This window comes from Ambystoma mexicanum, chromosome 1q (genome assembly GCF_040938575.1).
Source record: "Ambystoma mexicanum isolate Mex_15411 chromosome 1q, UKY_AmexF1_1, whole genome shotgun sequence".
Taxonomy (NCBI): Eukaryota; Metazoa; Chordata; class Amphibia; order Caudata; family Ambystomatidae; genus Ambystoma; species Ambystoma mexicanum.
In genome coordinates, this window is record NC_090922.1 from 849597297 (window position 1) to 849618362 (window position 21066).

Below are 21066 nucleotides of genomic sequence, written 5' to 3' on the forward strand. Positions count from 1 at the left end.
TTACTGAGTCGGTGGGAGAGGTGGTCTTGGAAGTCTGCTGGGAGTCCAGGAGGCCTGTACAGGATATGGATATTAATTGAATTGTTGGGAGAGAGCGTATGTTTAACTGATAGGATGTCGGCATTTCCACCCCATGTACTAGAGTCTGATAGCCTAATGGAGAGTGAGTCTTTGTAGATAAGGGCGACTCCACCTCCAATTCTATCAGGTTTATCTTGTCTAAGGATGGCATAGCCTGAAGGTAGGGCTAATGAGATAGCTGGGCAGGAGGCATCATTTAACAAGGTTTCAGTGATGCTTAGTAGGTCAAGATTATGGGTGAATAGGTCATTTATCTCTCAGGCATGTACAGGGAGAGAACACACGTTCAGTAGTGCACATTTGAGAGGTGGGGATTGTGTGATTTAGTTTTTTTCATTTTGGGCTGTGACAATGTATACTTATCTTTGTGTGAGGTCATGTGTGACTTATTGCGTGGTAGTGCTAGGGAGGGTTGGAGAGGCGAGAAGAGAGGGGGAAGTGTAGGCGCAGTGCAGGTGCTTAATCTGGAGTTTCTTATAGGGAGAGGTGTGTGCGAGCATGGCAGGTGTCTAGGTAATGTGCGGTTTATGAGTCTATGGCGTCTGACTGCTGGACTAGGGGGCTGAGACTGTATGATGTTATGGACTAGTGGAGTGGAGTGTGAGTGCAGTGCTGTGCAATGAGTGTGATTGATATGCAAGGCGTGGGTGTGGAAATATAGGGGCCATGATTGTGATGGCTGTAGCATGGGTTATAAGGATGGCTAGGCGGAGTGCAGCAATGAGAGATAGGGTGTGTGGGTCTTTGTTGTGAGTAGTGTGTGGTATCTTCGGCAGCATGATGTGGAGAGTCACTGAGGTGGGTACGTGCAGCTGATATGTGGCAGGGGTAGTCAGCGTGACCGTGCAACGAGTAGAAGAGCAGGTCAGTGAGGGTTGACTAGCAATAGCTGTGGATAGTCTGCTAAATTGACGTGACAGTAATTAGCTATGCATACTTTTCAATATTGGAATACAAACATGGAATTAAGCATGGTAATACATTCAGATCAGTAGTGCTTCAAGGCACACTTATCAAGGCACTGCATACTTTTCAATATTGGAATACAAACATGGAATTAAGCATGCTAATAAATTCAGATCAGTATTGCTTCAAGGCACACTGTAATGGCATTGGAGTAAGGCAGTTATGTCTAAACTCTTCTCGTAAGTCTGTAAGAAGAGGCAGTAGAGCTACGCTCCTATGTACTATTGCATGTGAAGTCAAATGCCGGCGCTACATCAGCTGAGGTGTCTATAGTTCAGGGCTCAGTGTAAAAGAATAACGTTCTGAGGTTTCAGCGGCTACATCGCAATGCTGGCAGCAGAAGGTGGCATGTGCAAGTTACGTGTGGCAGTGACTGTAGTTGGAGTACCCAATGTCAAGAAGCAATCACACAGATGCGTTGGGCGGACTTAAGCGGAAGAAATCTTGCAGTAGTATAACAGTATGTAGTAGCGGATGTGGAATACCTGAGGGGCAGAGTGGTGCAGAGAACGGCGTCCACTGCCGAACAACGGCTAACAAGGCCTTTTTCCTGTGGCCTTCTTCCGGGTGGCCGGCTCTTTCCGCCTGCCGGCGGATATTTCGGCATATAATTCAAGGACGTTCTTCTTCTTAATTATCGGAGGCGTGGGCGGACCCACGCAGGCGCTTCCCCATCCTATAGGATGATGTGCACCGTACCCACTAATTATTATTTAGCTCCATTTAAACTCACAACTCCTCCCACCTCCCCGTCTGCCACACAAAATCCAACATCACACTACTCCTCCTCCTGCCTCTCTCCCCATCACCTCCCAGCAAAGCCCTCCCGCTCAGCTCAGCCACACCCAACGCAGTCAACCGAACCCTCATCAATTCTCTCTCTGCAACATGTCTCTCACACCTAATCAAAAAATGTCCCACCGTTTCAGGCACCCCACACACCGCACAGTCCCTTGATTCACGCTTCCCTATTTGAAATAGACAGTCATTCAGCCCCACATGACCTATCCTCAACCGATTCAGCATCACCTCCTCCCCCCTTCTCCATTCTGAACTCCCTGCATCCACCTTCACCGACACTTTCCCACGAACACAGAACATCCACCTGCCCTTCACCCCACTCACCCACCTCTCCTGCCACTCATCCAGGACCCGTCTCACCATCACAGCCTTCACCTCATCCACACTCAAAGGCAACCTCACATCAACCGCTCCCCTCCTCATGCCCTCACCCGCCGCCAGATCCACCAACTCATTTCCCAAAATGCCACTGTAACTGGGAACCCACGCCAACTCCAAATCCATACCCCCGCGCACACACCGATCAATCTTCATCCTAATGTCCAAAATCACATCCTTCCTATCACCATCCCCTGCCACAATCGCCTGCAACCCACTCAATGAATCCGAGAACACCACCACTTTCTCATACCCCAACTCACACACTCTATCAATCACCAATGCAATCGCCACCAACTCAACCTTACAAATAGACACATCATTCGTCAGTCGTCCTATTTTATACTCCCCAATGCTTTCTAGATAATACGCCATTCCCACTCTCCCAGACACAGGATCCTTTGAACCATCCGTAAACACCTTGTATCCTTCCTTTCCTGCCACATACTCCTGACCCAAAGCTTTGATCTCACCCCGCATACCTCTCTTCTTCGACACCACATTCGCCAACTCCAAACACACCTTTGGAGATCTCATCATCCACCTCGGCCTTCTTTCCAAATCCGTATCTGTCACAATCATCAAATCACCCACACCCCACTGCACTCCCTTCTCCCACATGTGAAACCCAAAAGTGCCCCCTTCCTCCTCCACCGATCCCTGTAATAGTCAAACCGCCAATTATACTTCAAACATTCACGCACCGGATGAGCCACACTCTTCGCACTGCACTTCACCCACCATCTCATATTTAACGCATCCCTCCTCAACCCCAATGGCATCTCTCCCACAAGCACCTGAACCGCATTCACTGGAGAGGACCTCATCACACCCGAACACACCCTCAATGCCCTCGCCTGTACCCTATCTAACCGCAACTTCTGACATGACGTATAACCCACTGACACCTGACACCCAAAATCCATCACACTCAAAATCAACCCCTTATACAACATTCGTAAACACTTCTGTTGCGCACCCCATTCTTTCCCAGTCACCGCCCGCAACAAATTCAGCCTGCGTTTACACTTATCCACCACACCATCCACATGCACATTCCAATTCAACTTTCTATCCAGAATCACCCCCAAGTACCGAAACTCTTCCACGCTCTTCACCCTCACACCTTTCAAAACCAAATTCAACTCCTGCTGCACTCTTTTCCTTGAGAACACCATACTCACACTTTGATCTACAGACACCGAGAAGCCCCATTTCCCATACCACTCCTCCATGCGTACTATCGCAGCTTGCAACCGTCTCTGTACCAACAACAAACTCCGCCCTCTTACCCAGACCACACCATCATCCGCGAAGAAATCCACCTGACACCCAATTCCCGCCAAAGCCCGAATCAACCCATCCACCATCGCATTAAACAGCATTGCACTAATCACACTTCCCTGCGGCGTCCCATTCTCCATCTTCCAAACTTCAGACAGCACCCCCCTCACTCTCACCTGAAAGGTCCTATCTGCCAAAAATGCCTTGATCCACTGAAACATTCTTCCCTTCACACCCATCTCCAACAGTCTCACTAACAACCCTCCCTTCCACACCATATCATACGCCTTCTCCAAATCCAAAAAGAACGCTCCCAACCAACTTTCCATCACATAATGCCTCCTCCACCCCAGTCACTAATCTCACTAATGGATCAGCCACCGACCGATTCCTCCTGAACCCACTCTGAAAGTCACTCAAACACCCATTCAACTCCAAATAAAACCCCAATCGCTCAACCACCATCCGTTCCATAACCTTACACAGCACAACAGTCAACGCAATCGGCCTATACGACTTACACTCCGTAGGAACCTTGCCACCCTTCAAAATCGCCACTTCAATCGCTCTTTTCCACAACTTCGGCAAAACTCCACTCTTCCAGATCTCATTGAACAGTGCTAATACCTCTGACTTACATTCCTCAGGCAACTTCTCCAAAAATACATACATAACTCCATCCACCCCAGGGCTAGACCACTTCCCCTTCCGAATCGCTCCATTCAACTCCACCATCGAAAATGACACTTCATATTGCTCCTCCCAAGGCCCAACATTCGCCACCACCTCTTGCGTCTCCTCCTCTACCACACCCATTCGTATCCTCACCTCTTCTGGGAAGTTCCTCGAACTGTGAACCCCCGCAAAATACTCCCCCAACAAATTCGCCTTATCCCCATCCTCACTAATCACCTCTTCTCCTTTCAACAACACAGACATACCACCCTGCGACCTCATTAATCCGGACATCCGCTTGAACTGTTTCCAAACCTCACTCACACCAGAATCACTCCCCAGGGACCCACAATAGCCCCTCCAATACCCTCGCTTTCTTTCCCTAATCACCCTCTGCGCCACCGCCTTAGCCTTCTTATATGACACTAGATGCACCAACATTCCCGTTCTCACCGCTCTTGCTCTAGCCTTCTTTCGTACCGCCACTGCTCTTGAACATTCCACCGACCACCAAGGAACCTCAATCTTCCCACCCTTCCCCTTCTCAATCTCCGGAATTGCTGCCACAGACGCTGCTCTCATTCCCTGCACCAGATGCTCATTCCATTCATCCACCCCCCCCCCTCTCTTCCCCTTGGAACAATCAAATCCTGACACACTCCCTTATACACCTCCCAATCAGCCTTCCTAAAATTCAACTGACTCCCAGTCATACGTGACCTGGTCCCTACCTCACCCCTCACAGTCACCAAAATAGCAGAATGATCGCTCCCCATGTCCCCATCCTCACGCACCTCCCAATCACATTCACCCGCAATTGCAGCAGTCACCCAGGTCAAATCCAAGCACGACAGCTTCCCAGTCCTCACATCCAACCTCGTACCTGACCCATCATTCAGCAATACCAGACTCAATTCATCCGCCATGTCTTCCAACAGTTCCCCATTCGTATCTGTCCTATCACTACCCCACAAGGTGTTGGCACTGTTAAAATCGCCACACAAAACACATGGTCCCACATGTCCTCTTATCACTCCAGTAAACACACCCACTTCCACCACCTCACACGGATTATAATAATTCAGCACCGATACTTCCGATCCTCCTACCCGAATCGCCGCCCCAATCGCCTCTACGGCTCCATCCACCACAATCTCCCTTGCAATCAACCCCTTTCGAACCGCTAAAGCCACACCCCGCCCTCTCCCCTCCAACCTATCCTTACGAAACAACTCAAAACCTGGTATCACAAATCTCAAATCACCCCTCAACCACGTCTCCTGAATACAAACCACGTCAACATTCAATTCCTCACACAACACCGCTTTCAACTCCTGTCCATTCCTCAACAAACTCCTCGCGTTCCACTGCAAAATCCTCATTCCGGCACCCCACTCAGCTTCCGCACTTTAGCAACCTTCTTAAACACATCTTCTTCTGATACATCTACAACATTCAAAAACCTCCTCCCAGCTTCCACCACTCCTTTCGTAAGATCTGATGGACTGATAGACATATTCCCCTGAGCCAGATTGAGCACATTCACTATAAAGCACAAAAACTCAGTTTTCGGGACAACCACCATTTCTACACCTTTCACTTCACCCACCACTTTCTTCCTTCCCACAACCTCATCCACCACCAACTTTTTCTCACTCACCTCACTCACTACCCGTACTGGTTTCACCTTTGCAACAGCCTGCGCATAAGACAAACCTTCCGCCGCCCTCACCTGTACCACTTCTCTCGCCACCCTGTAACTCTCACACCCCCTAAACGCGGAGGAATGCTCCCCCCCACAATTCACACATTTCTCCGGAGTCCCCACCTTGCATTCCTTTATATCATGATCTCCACCACACCTCCCAGAGTGTCTCTCATTCCTGCATGCTCTCGCCACATGTCCAAATCGTTGACACTTATAACACCTTAATGGCATTGCCACATATACTTTCACACGATACCTCTGATAAGCCATCTCCACCACCTCCGGACACTCCGTTCTCTCAAATCTCACTGCCACAGTTGTAGACACCACATCCCCACGTGCATCCCTCCTCCCCAACCTCCACGCCTCCACCACCCCCACTCCCGCCAGTTGCTCCTCCACCTCAGACATACTCATAACCACCGGCACTCCATACCGCACCCCCTTACAAGACACTCCACTTTGATCAAACACTCTTACCGCATGTCTACCCAGACAACGCACCTCCAGAATCTTTGCTTTGCTATCAGCATCCGACCCCTCCACCAACAACTGGCCCCCAGCCACCACTTGTACCCGGGAAACATCTCCCACTGCTGCCTTCAACCATCTAGCAATCTCCGTCGGATTCACCCCCAGAAACGTCTTGTCACGATTTTCAGGTTTCAACAATACCTTCCACACACTATCAGACTGCATCTTCTCCTCAGACATACCGCTCACTGAGGCTTCCAGCCCCTTCAAAGCGCACTTTTCTGGAGTCCCCGAACCTGAGATGTCCCGGACCAGCCCCCCTTCATCATCCCTCTGCGGGGATCTGCTGCGATCCCTCATTTCCCCCTTCCCCCCCTCCACAGGTGTAGATTTCACAGATGATGTCTTCCCCCTCTTTGCCTCCTCCTCCTCCTCCACCCCCCCTTTCTTTCCAACCTACCCTTTCCCCTTACCCATTCTTACCACCTCCTCTGAGCACTCTCACTCCTTGCATCCGTCTCCAGAGACCGCTCCTCCTCCTCGAACCCAGCACCCTCCACCCAGTCACTGCTCCGCCCTGCCTGGGTCCGCCTTCTCTGAGTGTGCAAACTCCTTCCGCCACCTTCCAGTGTTGTGCTCAAGTGGGTGTGTTCTCCCACACTTCCCGCTCGCGCCAAATGCTCCGACATTCAAGGACGTTGCCTAGCAACTTGGGCGAGCCTCGTTTTGAGGCTGTGTTGCGCCGGCCATTTTGGGGCCAGGCATTGCACGGATCAAACAACGAACAGCTGATCTGAGTGAATGCAAACACTGCGTTGCAAATGGGCAGCGGCGTCAGTGCAGTGGTATGGTATTCCTAGTGCATCCAGGTATTCAAAGGTAGCGCTGATACCTGTGATGCAATGATGGTCCACAGCGTGATGTGATGCGCCCGCATGGGCAGTTTGGAGTGCAGGTGCTGGGAGAGAAGGGCTTCTGCCCTCTCGGTCGCCTGCTGGATATGGTGCAGTACCTTTCAGGACTGCGATATTAAAGTTTTCAAGGGTGTGATTTGCTTGTTAAAAGGGCTCACTGATGAGTGTCCTTACCGAATCTGTCAATGCTTTGCCTGTGAATATTTATCGATTATGTAGTTTCTGACCAATTTCTCCAACATATTAGCCCCCATATTAAGACATTTCATACACATAATCAGATACACAAAATTGCTGGATGCACATGTGAAATGCCCCGTAATTTTGTAATCCTGCCAGTGTGGGGTATCTTGATTGTATCGAAACTGTAGAAATGTTGAACAGTTAGACATCTTGAGTTTTTGCATGTCATGGTTACACTGTTTATGCTATGTGGACTTAAAGTGCTTGTTATCATTATTTGTTTGAGATTTGATGGCTATCTCAAAGCAACGAGGGGCACTTCATGGAAAACCTCACATAGTCGTTCATCTTGTTGTGGAATGGGTTGTAGTTGTAGTCAGGCGGTGGCACTCGATGTTGGGCCCCTTTTTCTTTGTATTCCAGGAGGTTACTTCACAGGAAAATCCACTTGTTTTGAAAGTAAAATTGCCTATTGCCTTGCATGAGAATGTCGATGCCTTGGTGGGAGATGCTCATGTCACTGAGCTACATGCTCTATATTTCCATAAAAGTATAACCAAAACAGTGATGATCAGGGCACCTTATGTGATTGTTTGATTGCTATACCGCACAAACGACAACTATTTCATTTAAATATTTATTTCCAAATAATAGAAACGAAAACCACTTGACATCTTGACGGCTTTAATTAATTCCTGAAAAAAATGTATACAACTTTTTTTTTAATTGGCTCAAAGGAAATTAATGTTGTTATATATTCCCAGAGTGTCTTCCACATTTGCATGGAGACAGGTGATTTTGTAAATGCATAAGGAGTACATTTAGTTTTGTCGTCAGCTCACGTCACAACCAGGGGTGTAGGTTTGACTAGCATACATCACGGGCATGGGTGTGTGCTATGATTCACTACCACCAGGGCATTTGACCTTAGTTAGATAGCGGTTGTAATTAAGTTATTCTAAAATGGCATATGGGAACAGGTACGGTTAACAGATATTAATCCTTCAAAATGTTAAGTAATGCTCTGTGAAAAAAAGGCACAATACATTGCTGCGTAATACGGTTGGATTCTAATGATGGTTCCATCTCTTGTTGCTAGTTGCATAGCAGGTTTGGGATGTTAAACCAAAGCTGATGATTACCAGAAGTGCTTTTTATAGTTACCACTATAGGTTTTGCAATCAGTTCCCTCACTGCAGGAACACTTTCATGGCAATCACCACTTGTGTAATTGTTTTAGAGCCCCATGTTTTCTCATATGGTTGAAAGTCATTTAAGCTGATTTTTCAGTGCAAAAATCTGGTACCCAGGAAAATGGCACCTTTAAATTCCTAAACAATCACAGTTTAATTTCAAAAGCAGAAATGCTTTCCTGTCCTGTCCTTCTATTAAGACTGTCCTGGTAGCTCAACAGGGTTGGACATCAGTCCTCTGCGTGTTTGGAACAACTGTCCACCCTTTGCCCCAATACGGCATTACTTGGTAGAGAGCTGAAATTAGTCTCCTGAAACTGGACTTCTGCCCAGCAGAGGGGGTAAAATATTTAATATAAAAAGTTGCACAGGGTGATAAATCATTTTTCTTTCACTAACCATGTTTTTGTTTTTTCGGGTAGTGGGGATACTGTGGATTCAGACCATTGTTCATCCAGGTTTACATGGGTCCAGCCACATTTTCACAAAAAACTTCAACCTCGGACCACCTCAGGATATGGGTCGTACATGTGCATCATGAAATGGCCCAGTGCTGGGTGGTGTTTACTTTATGCACTGTGCCTCGGGGGAAGTGGGCCGAGATAGTTTACAATGCACCAGCAGAATTTGGATTGAGGTCTCTTCTTGCCATTCTGAGAAGCATCATTTCAGACCATGCATCCAGGTCTTCCTTTGCCATTCTGAAAGGCATCATTGCACACAGCAGAATCTTTAGCCTGCCTGAGATGTCTCTTCTGAGACAATAAAATAAATAAGGTGGCTCCACCTTATTAGTACTGGCGCTCTCAGTTGTCCCCCGAAGGAGCTGCAAAGAGTTAAAACGTTCGGTATTCAGATTACTCTGGTGAATGTAAGTTCATTTCTTTGAAATGTTTGCCCATTAAGTATCTCCTGAAGCTTATGAAAAAAATGAAAGAAATGAAAATTAATCTTATAAGTTTACTAGGAACTGTTTAATGCACATTCCTGTGTAAACCTTTAGTCTTGTTTCGAGTAGCGAGGCAAAACAATAATAGAAAACGGCCATTAAGTGTACATGTGCCAATGCATTTCGGTAAAAACCTTCTTCAGGGAAGTACACTTGTGTTTAGTATCATGCTGTTATTTCAAGCCTATGGCATTTGACAGAACAGAATCACAATAGAACCAAACATATAGTGAAATAACCATGGTGTTAAAGGATTGTAAAATTCAAAAACCGGGGATATTCAAGAGAAGAAGTCGAGGCAGCAGAATTAAGTGCAGCGACACAGAACAGAGAAGACCTATTGAAGTCTAAAGCAAAGACAGACACTATAACTCCAATGGTTTTTGTGTCAAAATCTTCAAGACAAAGTAATCGCATCAAAACAATAATCAAGAAGAATTGGAACACAGTGACATGTGACCAAAGAGTTGAACATTTATTTAGAGATATTCCTACCTTCGCCTACCAACGCAGTCAAAAACTCAAAGACCGACTTGTGAACACAAGACCTCCACAGAAAAAGAAAAGCACTGATCGCATAGGTACCTTTCCTTGCCTGAATTACACCAACTGTGGATACATCATTAAAGGGGAATCAATCAATCACCCCTACACAGGAGAAAAAATCAGATGGAAGAGCTTTGCAACCAATGACACACACAGCATCATATACGCTATAAAATGCCCATGTGGCCTCTATTATGTAGGTCAATCTCAAAGGGCGGCCAAAACAAGATGGAATAAGATCATACATACGTAATCAGAATATCACCTCAGCGGTAGCCAGACATCGGCAAGAAAAAAAGCACAACCTGGCTCAAATCAGATTTGTAATCCTTGAGGTAGTGCAAAGAAGATATCAACATGAGAACCAACAAAAGAGACTCGATCAATGAGAAACATTTTGGATCGACAGAATCAGCTCATTGACACCAAAAGGGTTAAATGAGGAGATCAACTATATGTGCTATCTATAACCACATGGACATTGATATTTTTGTACTCTTTCCACATACTCTTGGTACCAAGTCTTGCACACTTTTTGCATATATACCTTTAACCTCATGATTGCACTGATTGTTACCCACATTTAGGTGACTTTACACTATTATGAGATTTCTCAGATTGAATCATGTAGACTGGGAATGTTCCCCATACCTGACTTTAACTGTTTGAAAAATTGTTTGAAATTTTGTTTTTTGTTTTTTCTATGCGTGCCGTATTTTTCAAAATTGGGACACCAAGCAAACTTGTTTCGGTATTTATGCATATATTTCAATCAGACACACACGCGCCATGGATAGAGCTACGCCGAGTGTTCGTAAATATAGAACCTCACTCGGACTTATGGAGCTGTGCTTTGGTTAAAGTTAAAATTTTGTACACGAGCTTCGTTTTGAAACCCTTCCATTTGATACAAAAGCATGTAGTATTTTCATCAACAACATCAGATTTTGTGAATATTGACATTGGATCATGCAGCCAGTGATTTACGCCCTGGCATTGCGCTAAGGCTTTGGACGTTACCATTGCGACATCCCCGCCCATCCGTGACCCCACAGGGGGTGGGGCGCGAGGCGTACGTGCTCCAGCAAGCGCGCGGTAACACGACGCCTCGTACCGTCACCATGGTGACATATAAATACTAACAGAGCCGGCGCACACCCGTGACAACACAGCTTTGTTTGGCTCCATTCTACACAGAATACTGACGAGAGGTGAGTGCCAGTCAGATTGGAGCCCACACAAGATACGCACAGAAAGTTCATAGGTTGATTGATGTTATTTCTCTACATATGCCGCGTCACTTTCAGTGTGTGCACTGATCATGTTAGAAGACACTTTGTATGCATAGAACGAGGAACAATCAAGACTTCCATTCTAGATTGTAAAAGCGCTATTAAGGCAACAACTGAAATACAAATGTAGTTGACATGCATTTCTTTCTTTCTTCTATCTTGTGATTCGGGATGACACCAATCAATGAACATATTTGGCACACATTGGTATGTCATTTTTGAATTTTACAATCCTTTAAAGCCATGGTTATTGCGCTATATGTTTGGTTCTATTGTGAATCTGTTCTGTCAAATGCCATAAGCTTGAAATAACAGCATGACACTAAACACAAGTGTACTTCCCTGAAGAAGGTTTTTACCGAAATGCATTGGCACATGTACCCTTAATGGCCTTTTGCTATTATTGTTTTGCCTCGCTACTCGAAACAAGACTAAAGATTTAGACAGGAATGTGCATTAAACAGTTCCTGGTAAACTTATAAGATTCATTTTCATTTCTTTCATTTTTTTCATAAGCTTCAGAAGGAACTTAATGGGCAAACATTGCAAAGAAATGAATTTACAGTTACCAGATCAATCTGAATAACAAACGTTTTAACTCTTTGCAGCTCCTTCGGGGGCCAACTGAGAGCGTCAGTACTAATAAGGTGGAGTCACCTTATTTATGTTCTTGTGCATTGTTATGGTCCCTGTGTCATAGGACCATTTTTCACTGGTAGCTCCAGGCTAAAGCAACCACAAAGAATACAAATTTGAAGTTTTGAAACTCATTGATCCGGAAAGACTGACAAATAACAGTAGTGCCAACCCCTACACTGCATTATGTCTCTTCTGAGAGACATCACTGAACTCTACAGAATATACCACATCACTTTATACTTTCCTTCTTAAGTGGCATTGCAGCATTATTCAAAATTGTGCCACAATCCCTCTTCATATGCAACGTATGGCTGTTTTGGGGTGTAATTATCTGTGTAATAGACAATTATGAACACGACTTTGTAGAATAGAGACCCGGGTGAAATACCAATCCACATGTGGGACCAAGTGTAATGGTGTACTGATGAACTTTAAGAAAAAGGCTGGTTTCAGAAGAGAAAGACACTAACGCAGTGTACAAGTAATTGGAAAAACTATGTGTACGATGTAATGCACAATACAACATGGGAGTACATTTTTTTACAGCATCAGAATAGAAGTTAAAAAAAGTGATCACTTACTAGCTAAAACACAGGATGGATATGTTATTGTCCCATTGTTACACTGTACAGAGAGCTGCGAAGAGGGCCGTTCGATGTATCCTTGTTTGCACTTAAAATCAATGGATGTCTTGTGCATAACAACTTCTTGGATTGCTTCAGACTGATACAGTTCTAAATTGTTCTTGTCCATTTCAGACCGGGAGAAGTGGCAATGCTCTGTAGAGTGACAAAAAAAACATAAACATAGTTGTATGTGTACAAGTTCATAAACTATAAGGCTTTAATCAAACACGCTTTTACAAAAATACAAGATTCTGACAGTTTTACAGCTGTGATATAGCACTGCACATTAATGATTTGCTTAATAATCAACCTTTAAAGAAGTGGTATATGTCACTATTATGCATCAATAATGATCGATGTGAAAGGGGGTCACAGACCACAGACTGACGACACCACCTATGAAAACATAATGAAAAGTTTGCTGGCACACCCAGGAATGAGGTTCTTCTACCCAAAGGATCCTAAGAACTATATCGGATGTTGGGTATTCTGCCAGACCACCAGTGAATGTTGTCACATGACCTGGAGTATGGATGAGCATATAAAGAAGGCTAGTGACCTGAGGGGGGTGATGACGAAGGTGTGGATCCTGAAGAAGTCACGATGGACAGAAGATTGAGGAAGAGGAGGTGGTTGAGGACTCGACCAGAGGAGGCAATGTTGAGGAGCAGACAAAGAAGTCACTGATGAGCTCTGCCCCCACACCTCCATCATGTTGCAATGGCAATGAACGAGTTGTATGTATGACACCAAGCATTGTCCCGATGCTGCATCAAGTGCACAAGAGAGGTTATGTACTCAGACAGCCATATCGAACGTGCCCTCGTACTGAGACAGTAGATGGATGTCGACATACTGCAATGAGTTTTGAAGAATTTATGGACTCACTGAAACGATCTATGGATATTCAAAAGAATAAAAGATGTAACTGAAGCAACAAGAGAAACATGTAAGCAAGTCTGAAGAACTCATGAGTATCAAAGAAACAAGTGAGAAGAGGCAAAGTAAATGTATATGTCGGAAGAAATAGGTATATAAGACATGTAGAAGTTTGCTGTGATATAACCTATAATGTGACCAGAGCAGCCATGATGGAAAGATGGACGTCAGACTCATATTGAATCTAACCAAGCTATCTCAGAAACAGACCAAGGCTGCAGGGACGGGAGATGCTGGAAAAACAGCTCTGTGTGAAGGATGGAGAATGAAGAGGAGCCTCTTGGCTCGGGATAAAGGATGCTACTTCAAGGAATAATTGCAAGGCACAAGGGGAGTCAAAAGGATAAGCGATGTATGTAAGACATATTTCTCTTAAATTAAGTAAAGAAGAAAACATCTGCAAGAGTCAAATATTGGACAATTAAAAATGCAGAAAGTCTATGCAAGGTGGAGTGAGCAAGTCTCTGAAGCCTGAGGAAAGTAATAGCACCTAGTACAATGACATTAAATAACAGTAAATAAGAGGTTGAAATGGACAAATTCCTGGTCTCCTCACACATGACTCAGAGGGTAAAAACAAAGGCCATTCATTAAGCTCCGGATGAAGATAATGGTGTAACCACACTCCCTTAAAGATCCCAGAGCAAAGAACAGGCTGCAAGGTCATCCATAAAGGAGAAACGTTGGCTAAGGGCCTGACCGATGAGAGATGATGGACTAATTGGAGCTTGTGGGTAATGGTCTCTGCACCTGAGTTTCGTTTTGCTTACGTGCTGCTAACAAGACGAAAGTCCAATGCTTGGAGAGAATGCCAACCAATAATATGGGTCCATGTAGCAACCCGCTATACAATGTTGCACAGGCCAATCCACTACTCTGTTCTGTTATAATCAGTATTACAAGTATTTATAGGTAGTTCAAGTCATGTCTACTAGGTAGGGGGCAGCCAAAGAAGTTATTAACACTTACATATGATATAGCAACATATGTTCCCTTAACCAACCCCTCCCTTCAATAGGTTTTAAGTTTGCCACGTAGGATGGCGTTATAGCTGACACATATTGAGGTATAAAGCCTTTGTGTAATTAAAATCGTGTGTGAGTGTGCAGACCACTGCTTGTGGTGCGGCAGATTGCCCTACTTTATTCTGAACTGACAATAAAGTAGTACTTTGCCATATTCTTTGGGTCTGGGTTAATTGAGTCTGGGATCATTTAGTATGGTCTTTCCATTCTACGCATAATTAACACTTCAAGGTGCTATTGAACATTCCCAGAGAGTAAAGTTGATACTATCAGAATTTAGTTCTTCCACTAGGATGATGTGAGCACCTACAAACATCTCACTCCATTCATTTATGCAAAGTATAATGTGGTCTAGAACATCTTCCAGACAACAAATACCCATATACCAATACACAATGAAATCAGAAAGTGGATGTCATCCTTCACCAAAGTTTTGACATAAGTTGCCTGTGCAGCAGGACAAATGTCCATGCACCCCATGACTACAATACCTTTAAAAGATTTTATGAGGGTAAGTAGGCTGCCATAGGGGCAACCCATTTCCCCCTGCTTAGCTACCTGAAAGCTCACTAGAAAAACCATCAAAGGATGGTGGAGACCTCAGCAACGTTTGTTGTAGACAAACTATTGTTTGGGACTTAAATGTTTTATCAACAACAGGATTATTAAAGAGACAGATGTGGCCACGCTTTTTCCATTAACAAAGTGAGAACTGGCCAGCCCAACTAGCACAAATAGAAACAGGATGTTCCTTAACCTTGTTGTGTTGCACTCAATAGCCAAGACCAATCTCTGCTCTCTTCAGATGCCTTCATCCTTCGCTTAAGAGTTAATATTTGCTCCCCAATAGCTACTTCACTCTCTGTCAGTTTTATGGAACTCACGGGAGCAACTATTCTCCTGAGACTACCCACTGGGTGCAGAGCAATTCTTGTTCTCTCCGTTTAATGATTGAGATAAAAAGCAAACTCTCTCAAACTTTCACGTTCACACAGGATAATAGCAAAGACAATTTTAAAATTGACATAAATAATGGGACGATTCGTCCTATACAGATCAACAAAGTCCACTCTCTGCAGGTCCCTTATAGAGGTACCCCCTGTGACGCTGGAAATGTATTGGAGGGACAGGGCCTCCCCATCCTTGTCCTATAGTCCTTTCTTCATGTGTGTTCTGTATTGTTCTCTGCCCAGGAGTGCATGTGGGACTCCTGGCAGCGCGGCTCTTCCTCTTTGGTTTGGTGTACAGACCCTTGTGATACCCTTATGGCACCCATGGGTGGGGGTACAACCCTGTACCCCAAGTGTATGTTTTTGGGCAGCTGTGTGTGGCCCACAGAGCAGGGTATGGGCTGGTGGCAGCTCCATGCTGAATTTGACAGGCGCTCTGAGTAGCCTCCATTTTGGGATACCCAGGCCCTGCCATTGGAATCAGTTGATTCCTGATAGAAAACAAGATGGCCCCTGTGGCCTCTTGCTTTCTATTGCCTGTTACCTTGTTTTCCCAAAGTCCCTTCCCCCTGACAGGCTGTTGGTTGGAAGTTCCATATATGGTATTGTGGGGAAGTCCAGGCCAGACTGGCTGGAGCCTTCCCAATGACTGTATGTTCTGGGTACGCCCATGAGGTGGGACCTGGGTGAATGGAGTGTGTGACCAATATGCACTTCATGTTATGGGTGCCTGGTTTCTGTATGTGACACAAAGACTGAGACATCCTTTCCTGAAACTGGTATGAATGCAGTGTGGAGTGCTGAATGGCTGGGTGCTTGTCCCAATACACATTCCTTGTGAGTGTCTGGAGGGAGGAGAATGGCCTGAATGCACTGTGAGCCTGATTGGCTGCCTGCCTGCATGAATGCCCTTCTGAATGATTAGTTGCCTGAGTGTGACCCAACAGAGTGAATGAGAGACCAAACAGTATATCTGGGGACCTCTCACTGTTGGAAATCGTTCAGAATCTGAAGTCGATAATTGATGCTTACTCTTGAAGCCGAGCCGGAAGAAGAAGGTGAATTGCTGTTCCCTTTGGTTTAATCTGAAAGCTGCTGTGTCTTCAAGAAACTGATCCAAGAGAGGACCTGGCTGGGAGACCTCTTCACGAGCTACGAGGGACCATTGTGCACCAGCTGATCTTTGCCAAAGCTCCCCGGAAGCCAGACCCTCAAAAGGCTGCCGACCGGAGAAAGGGACCGCTGCAGAATCTGAAGTGAAGCACCTGGTCATCCGTCCATCGTTGTTGACCAGGGTTTGCAGGTTTACTATAACCGCTGGAAGCCCGTCGAAGTGTGTTGCCCAGAAGCAGGGACAACTTGACATTGTGCTGCTTAACAATTGGAGCTGCAAAGCTCCATTGCCTAAGAGATTTGATTTAAGGACTCCCTTGCTCACCATCGTCGACCACTTTGTCTGGCTGGAGAAAGTCAAGGTCGTTGAAGACCGAGGAGAATCGCCTGTGGGTTTTCCACCACCCGAAGACCTCAGAGATGCTGACGAAGAGCCAAAAGCCGCATGGGCACGTCCCGATCACGGACACCAGATGCCGACGACCCGACAACCTTGCTGGGCCAAAGTTCTTCATTGACCCTGTGTGGCAATGAACTATCATTGTCGAGGTATACTACACGCCTCCTCGTCACAGGATGTTCACAAGCTTTTATCAACGAGCACCGCGACGATCGAAGCTGCTTCCCTGACAAGAGCGTACACCTTTTCTTCACTTTGAATCTCAACGACCCGTGGCTCATGCCTTAAAGCGAGCTCACTCAAGAAGGGCCGTTGACGACTCATGGTACATTGGGGTCGTAGAACCTTTTAGAAGGAATCAAGACTATATTAAGCATATCTGGACTGTGCTTGTCAATACGCTTTATTTACAGGTTGCCCAGGTGGGGGGATCCTCACACAGAACTGTCTGTAGGTAGAGGGGAGACTGTTCTGCCTTTGCTTGATTTAACTTGCCTTCTTTCTGTGTCTATCATTGATCCATTTTATAATCTGATTCATATGCCCTTTGAACTGTTAGCAGTTGATGCATTTCAAAGGAATCGATAGTTCATAGTGGTACCACGTAGATATGTATATATTTGCCATTATAGTATTGCCAGAGTACAAAGTGTGTTATTGGGATTGTGTCTATAACTTGGACCTTATTTATATAAAGACTGTGTTATCACTAACATAGTGTGTGGACATTCCTTTGTGGGTGCTTGGGGACTACACTGTACTTCAGACCCAGCCTGCATCACCTCCTGAGAGCTTAAGCCTTGATTTGCCCATCCACGTTTACCAAATAGAGAATCTTGTTTGGGTGCACTGTGCGTCTACTCTGCCATATAAAGAGCATAAATACAGAGACCCCCGTCCAGACTTTACACCCACCAGACTTGGAATTTCACTGAGTAGGCGGAGACTGTTCGTACAATTTAGTAGCAAGGACATATTGGGCCTCATCACAAGTTGGGTGGTAACGCCGGCGCTAATAGCGCTGGCGCTATCTGCCCTACCGCCAAACCCCCGGCGCTATTAGCGCCGGATCACGGGTTTGGCGGTATTGGAAGTCCCCATTCCCCATTGAGCCCTTTGAGCCCATTCGGGAATGCCCCATTCCCCATTGGGCTCAATGGGGAAATTTCAGGCTCATACCGCCGGCGGATTTCCCACCGGCGGTATGAGCGTGAATTTTCAGCAGATTTCCCCCCAGAGCTGGGGAGAGATCCGCCGAAGCCCTGATTTGGCGGACCCTTAATAATAGCGCGACCGCCGAATTTAAGGGTTACCGCCAAACTCGTGATGAGGCCCAGAGTCTGGTAGGACACATTTAATTAAAGTCATAAATAGATGTTCATTATGAATGTCATCCATGTCATCCTGTCGTGATTCCCACATCCAGATTAGAACCTCTCTAAAGTGCCTTTGGGCCCAACGGTAGACGATCAATGACACCACCTTCCGAATTGGTCATCATGTTGTGAGTCCACAGTGTCGATCCAGGCGGTGCTCGTCAGTGACGTCCTGCGAGGATGAGGTGTGCGAGGCTCCTCAGCATTTGGTGCTTCAGGACCGCAAAATGTCTCAGAGAACTGTGGCCCGACAAGGCCGTTCAGTTATTGAAGTCTTTGTGGCCTTTGGGTGGTGGGAAACCCACTGGCAGATTCTCCTCGGCGCACCGGCGTCCTCGACTTTCTCCGGTGACACAAAGCAGATGACGGTGCAGACAACGGAGTCCTTCAATTCAACAGTCTTAGGCAAAAGGAGCGGGCGGCTCCGGTCGTCACAGCTCGGCGTCAAGCAGTCCCCTCTTCTGGGCAACACAGCTTCGAAGGACTTCCAGCGGTTACGCCGATACTCCGAACCCTGGTCGATGGCAATGGACTTCGACGGCGTCGATGCCCGGGTGCTTCACTTCGTTCTCCTCAGCGGTACCTGTCTCCAGTCAGCAGCCTTTCGAGGGTCTGACTTCCAGGAAGCTTCGGCGAAGGTTAGCAGTGCTCGATGGTCCCTCGGAGCATGGGAAGAGGGCACCTAACTAGGTCCTCTCTCGGATCAGTCCTTGATGAACTCGACAGCTTTCGGATCGGGTCGAAGCAAATGCAGCAGCAGTTCTTCTTCCAACTGGGCGTCAAGGATAAGCAGTTCCAGTTACTCTTCAAGTGTCAACTCAGCTTCTGAACAATTTCCAGTGGTGAGAGGTCCCCAGATGTACTATTCTGTCTCTCATCCACACTGCTGGGTCACACTCAGCAGCCAATCATACAGAAGGGCATTTATGCAGTCAGTCAGCCAATCAGGCATACAGTGCATTCAGGCCATACTCCTCCCTCTCAGACACTCACAACAAGGAATGTGTATTGGGACAAGTGCCCAGCCATTCAACACTACACACTGCATTCATACCAGTTTTGGGCAGGGCTGTCTCAGTCATTGTGTCAAACACCAGAACCCAGACATCCACAACAAGAAGTGCATATTGGTCACACACTCCATTCACCCAGGTCCCATCCACAGGGTGTATCCACAACATACAGTCACTGGGAAGGCTCCAGCCAGCCTGGCCTGGACTTAACAACACCATATATGGAACTTCCACCGAACAGCCAGTCAGGGGGAAGGGACAGAGTCAGGGCTCCCTAGGACTTCGGGAAAACAAGGCAACAGGCAATAGAAAGCAAGAGGCCACAGGGGCCATCTTGTTTCCTATCAGGAATCAACTGATTCCAAATGGCAGGGCCTGGGTATCCCAAAATGGAGGATACTCAGAGCACCTGTCAAATTCAGCATGGAGCTGCCATCAGCCCATACCCTGCTCTGTGGGCCAAAAATAATACACTAGGGGCACAGGGTTGCACCCCCACCCAGGCGTGCCATAAGGGTATCTCATGGGTCTGTACACCAAACCAAAAACAGGAAGAGCTGCACTGCCAGGAGTCCCACATGTACTCCCGGGTAGAAAACAATACAGAACACAAATGAAAAAAGGACTGCAGGACAAGGACAGGGAGGCCCTGTGCCTCCCATGCATTTTCAGCATCACAGTCGGCTGCATAGTGTCCTCAAGAATCTGGGGGATGCTTGTTTATTCAACTGCTGTATCAGTCGATTCTTACCTTTTTTAGCTGAAGGTTCTGTCGTTTCTTGCCAATGGGAGCTTTCTGGGCAGATGTACCTCCGGAACCAGCAGACTGAGCATTGTTGCCTCCAACCTTCTGATAAGAGAGTTCCTCCACACAGAGGACTTCAGGAACCAAATTAGACCTAATGGTGGAAAGGCAAACTTCCTCCTTATTATGGACAAAGTCCTTGAAAGGGGCAAGTGCTTCAATGAAAACTCGCCCCCATCTTGCTAGGGTTCATAAGGCATTGCATCGGTTTTGGTGTAGCCCCTCTGGCTTCCACGCCACCTCCTAGTACCCTTCTGGATGCAGTGTTTCTGAGTCGACCTTCTGGCCCCACTTCCTTTTTCACATTTGCTTGCTGCTCACTAGCTTGTGCCTCAGGCTTCGAAAGACTTTGATAAAACAAACATTCTTTAGCTTAGGCATGCAGTTTAATATTATTGAACTGAAATATCAGAACGTTTGTCTTTGTTTCCACCTTAAAACCCTCATATAGGGATGCCAGGATACATAACACCTGGTTAATCTCTACTAAAATCTTGTCATAGGGTGTGTCCCTTCTCTGGTCCATTTTCCTCATAACGGATTAAAGCCTTCTTGATGGCAAATAAGGCAGTGTTGAATCATAGAAGATATGGAAGATTCTAGGTCAGGAACGTATCTCTGTTCCAAATCTGGTGTAGTATCCACAAAACTATCACCATTCACGATCGTATTTGGAATTGAAGGGGTGATAATCATCCCCAACAAGTTCCTGTTGTCAGTTGAGCTTCCTTGGTCT

The 21066-nt window shown here is 46.2% G+C and overlaps 1 protein-coding gene across 3 annotated transcripts in view; it reads right to left on the reverse strand.

Moving 5' to 3' along the window:
* LOC138537982 (coagulation factor XIII B chain-like) overlaps positions 1-21066 on the reverse strand; it is a 1433866-nt gene that overhangs the window by 195707 nt on the left and 1217093 nt on the right. For all 3 annotated transcript variants that reach the window (XM_069641496.1, XM_069641495.1, XM_069641494.1), the window contains one exon: positions 12665-12862. In XM_069641496.1, the coding sequence (XP_069497597.1) occupies positions 12665-12862 (198 nt within the window). The remainder of the gene's footprint in view (positions 1-12664; positions 12863-21066) is intronic.